The 2,500-nt window shown below is 41.4% G+C and overlaps 1 protein-coding gene across 3 annotated transcripts in view; it reads right to left on the minus strand.

Annotated features, from left to right (window-relative positions):
* The window catches only part of kcnh4b (potassium voltage-gated channel, subfamily H (eag-related), member 4b), a 67,164-nt gene that overhangs the window by 8,386 nt on the left and 56,278 nt on the right, over nucleotides 1–2,500 (minus strand). For all 3 annotated transcript variants that reach the window (XM_048233374.1, XM_048233375.1, XM_048233373.1), the window contains one exon: nucleotides 314–405. In XM_048233374.1, coding sequence (XP_048089331.1) covers nucleotides 314–405 — 92 coding nt within the window. The remainder of the gene's footprint in view (nucleotides 1–313; nucleotides 406–2,500) is intronic.

Consider the following 2,500-nt stretch of genomic DNA (forward strand, 5'->3'; position numbering starts at 1 on the left):
CCCCTTTACTGGACCATTATATGGATGAAAGGCGTCAAGGGGCTGTCATACCCTGCTACTATAGATAGCAAAAAAGAGACAGCAAGAGGAAAATGAACAGAGAGAGAGATCAGCCTGATGGTAGAACCCCATAGCGGTGTGTGTGTGTGTGAGTGTGTGTGTGTGTCTGTGTGTGTGTGTGTGTGTCTGTGTGTGTGTGGTGTGTGGTTGGTTAGTTGTGTGTGTGTGTGTGTGTGTGTGTGTGTGAGTAAGTGTGTGTGTGTGTGTGTGTGCAAGCATGCATGTGTGTGCATGTGTGTTAAGGGTGCCGCACCGTGTACTATTCTGGTGCTGCTGGCTTTGGCTCCGTGCTGCTCCACGTTAAAGTGAAAAGTGCGGCTATTATCCTCCACTCCATCCACCACCCTACAGGGAACAGGAACAGCCACAGTCAGACAGGACACACACACATAGATGCACACATATGCACACACATACTTTTTTTTTTTTCGGGGCAGTGTTTATACCGGATCTGTATATGTAGGCTAATACGTTTCATACATGTGTTTCAACACTGCATTTTGGTCGTTGTTTTTACCTTACTATTAACTTACGCATGCCAGTTATGTATCCACCAGCTGCCTGCCTGCAGCCTACTTCCAAAACAGAACTCGCTTGCTGTCTGATTTGGTTCCGAGGACACAAGTTCCGTGTATCAACAACACTCAATAACAGTTTATGTGATGTGTTAATCAATTAAATTTCCAACAATTTCACAACAGCTAGTTCTGGAGTAGGCCATTCAACTAGCCCGCTTGCTTACGACGAGACTCAGGCTGCGCAATCGGCACCCGCTTTCTTATTTGGGTTTTGGGTTGCCAGGTTTTAGCCTATGACAAAACGGTTGAAATTGAAACTAAGTGATCGTGTATGTGTAGGGTGTATTTCATACACAATCTGGTAACCTGGGAGATGTCAGACTAATAGAAAAAATGAATGGATCAATGATTTTAAAATGAAGTTTGATGGCCATGCAAATTACGGGAGAATTACGGGAGTTTTCCGGGAGAAATAACAAAACGGGAGGGTGCCGGGAGATGGCCTTGAAATACGGGAGAAACCGGGAAAAACGGGAGTGTTGACAGGTATGACTCTCATACATGCATCCTTACACACACACACATGCATATATCTACACACAGACAGACAGACAGACAGACACACACACACACTAAATACATTTAAATCATATATTCTGTACACAATATAATGTCAAACACACATTGTGCTCACATGTGAACTCATGTTCTACTCTTAAATAAGCTTATACATCAGCTTTTGTGTTACTTCTTAAGGTCAACTGATTTGCGATACAGAGCATCTCATGTGTACTATGTTATAGTGTACTGCTGTGTGATTGTGTCATAGTGTACTGCTATGTGATTGTGTTATACTGTGTGATTGTGTTATAGTGTACTGCTGTGTGATTGTGTCATAGTGTACTACTATGTGATTGTGTTATACTGTGTGATTGTGTCATAGTGTACTGCTATGTGATTGTGTTATAGTGTACTGCTATGTGATTGTGTTATAGTGTACTGCTATGTGATTGTGTTCTACTGTGTGATTGTGTTATAGTGTACTGCTATGTGATTGTGTTATAGTGTACTGCTATGTGATTGTGTTATAGTGTACTGCTATGTGATTGTGTTCTACTGTGTGATTGTGTTGTAGTGTACTGCTGTGTGATTGTGTTGTAGTGTACTGCTATGTGATTGTGTTGTAGTGTACTGCTATGTGATTGTGTTATAGTGTACAGCTATGTGATTGTGTTCTACTGTGTGATTGTGTTGTAGTGTACTGCTGTGTGATTGTGTTGTAGTGTACTGCTATGTGATTGTGTTGTAGTGTACTGCTGTGTGATTGTGTTGTACTGTGTGATTGTGTTGTAGTGTACTGCCATGTGATTGTGTTGTACTGTGTGATTGTGTTGTACTGTACTGCTATGTGATTGTGTTGTACTGTGTGATTGTGTTGTACTGTGTGATTGTGTTGTAGTGTACTGCTAGGTGATTGTGTTGTACTGTGATTGTGTTGTACTGTGTGATTGTGTTGTAGTGTACTGCTGTGTGATTGTGTTGTAGTGTACTGCTATGTGATTGTGTTGTAGTGTACTGCTGTGTGATTGTGTTGTAGTGTACTGCTATGTGATTGTGTTGTACTGTGTGATTGTGTTGTAGTGTACTGCTGTGTGATTGTGTTGTACTGTGTGATTGTGTTGTACTGTGTTGTACTGTGTGATTGTGTTGTAGTGTACTGCTGTGTGATTGTGTTGTAGTGTACTGCTATGTGATTGTGTTGTAGTGTACTGCTGTGTGATTGTGTTGTACTGTGTGATTGTGTTGTACTGTACTGCTATGTGATTGTGTTGTACTGTGTGATTGTGTTGTACTGTGTGATTGTGTTGTAGTGTACTGCTATGTGATTGTGTTGTACTGTGTGATTGTGTTGTAGTGTACTG

Source organism: Alosa alosa, chromosome 22 (genome assembly GCF_017589495.1).
Source record: "Alosa alosa isolate M-15738 ecotype Scorff River chromosome 22, AALO_Geno_1.1, whole genome shotgun sequence".
In the NCBI taxonomy this organism is placed as follows: domain Eukaryota; kingdom Metazoa; phylum Chordata; class Actinopteri; order Clupeiformes; family Clupeidae; genus Alosa; species Alosa alosa.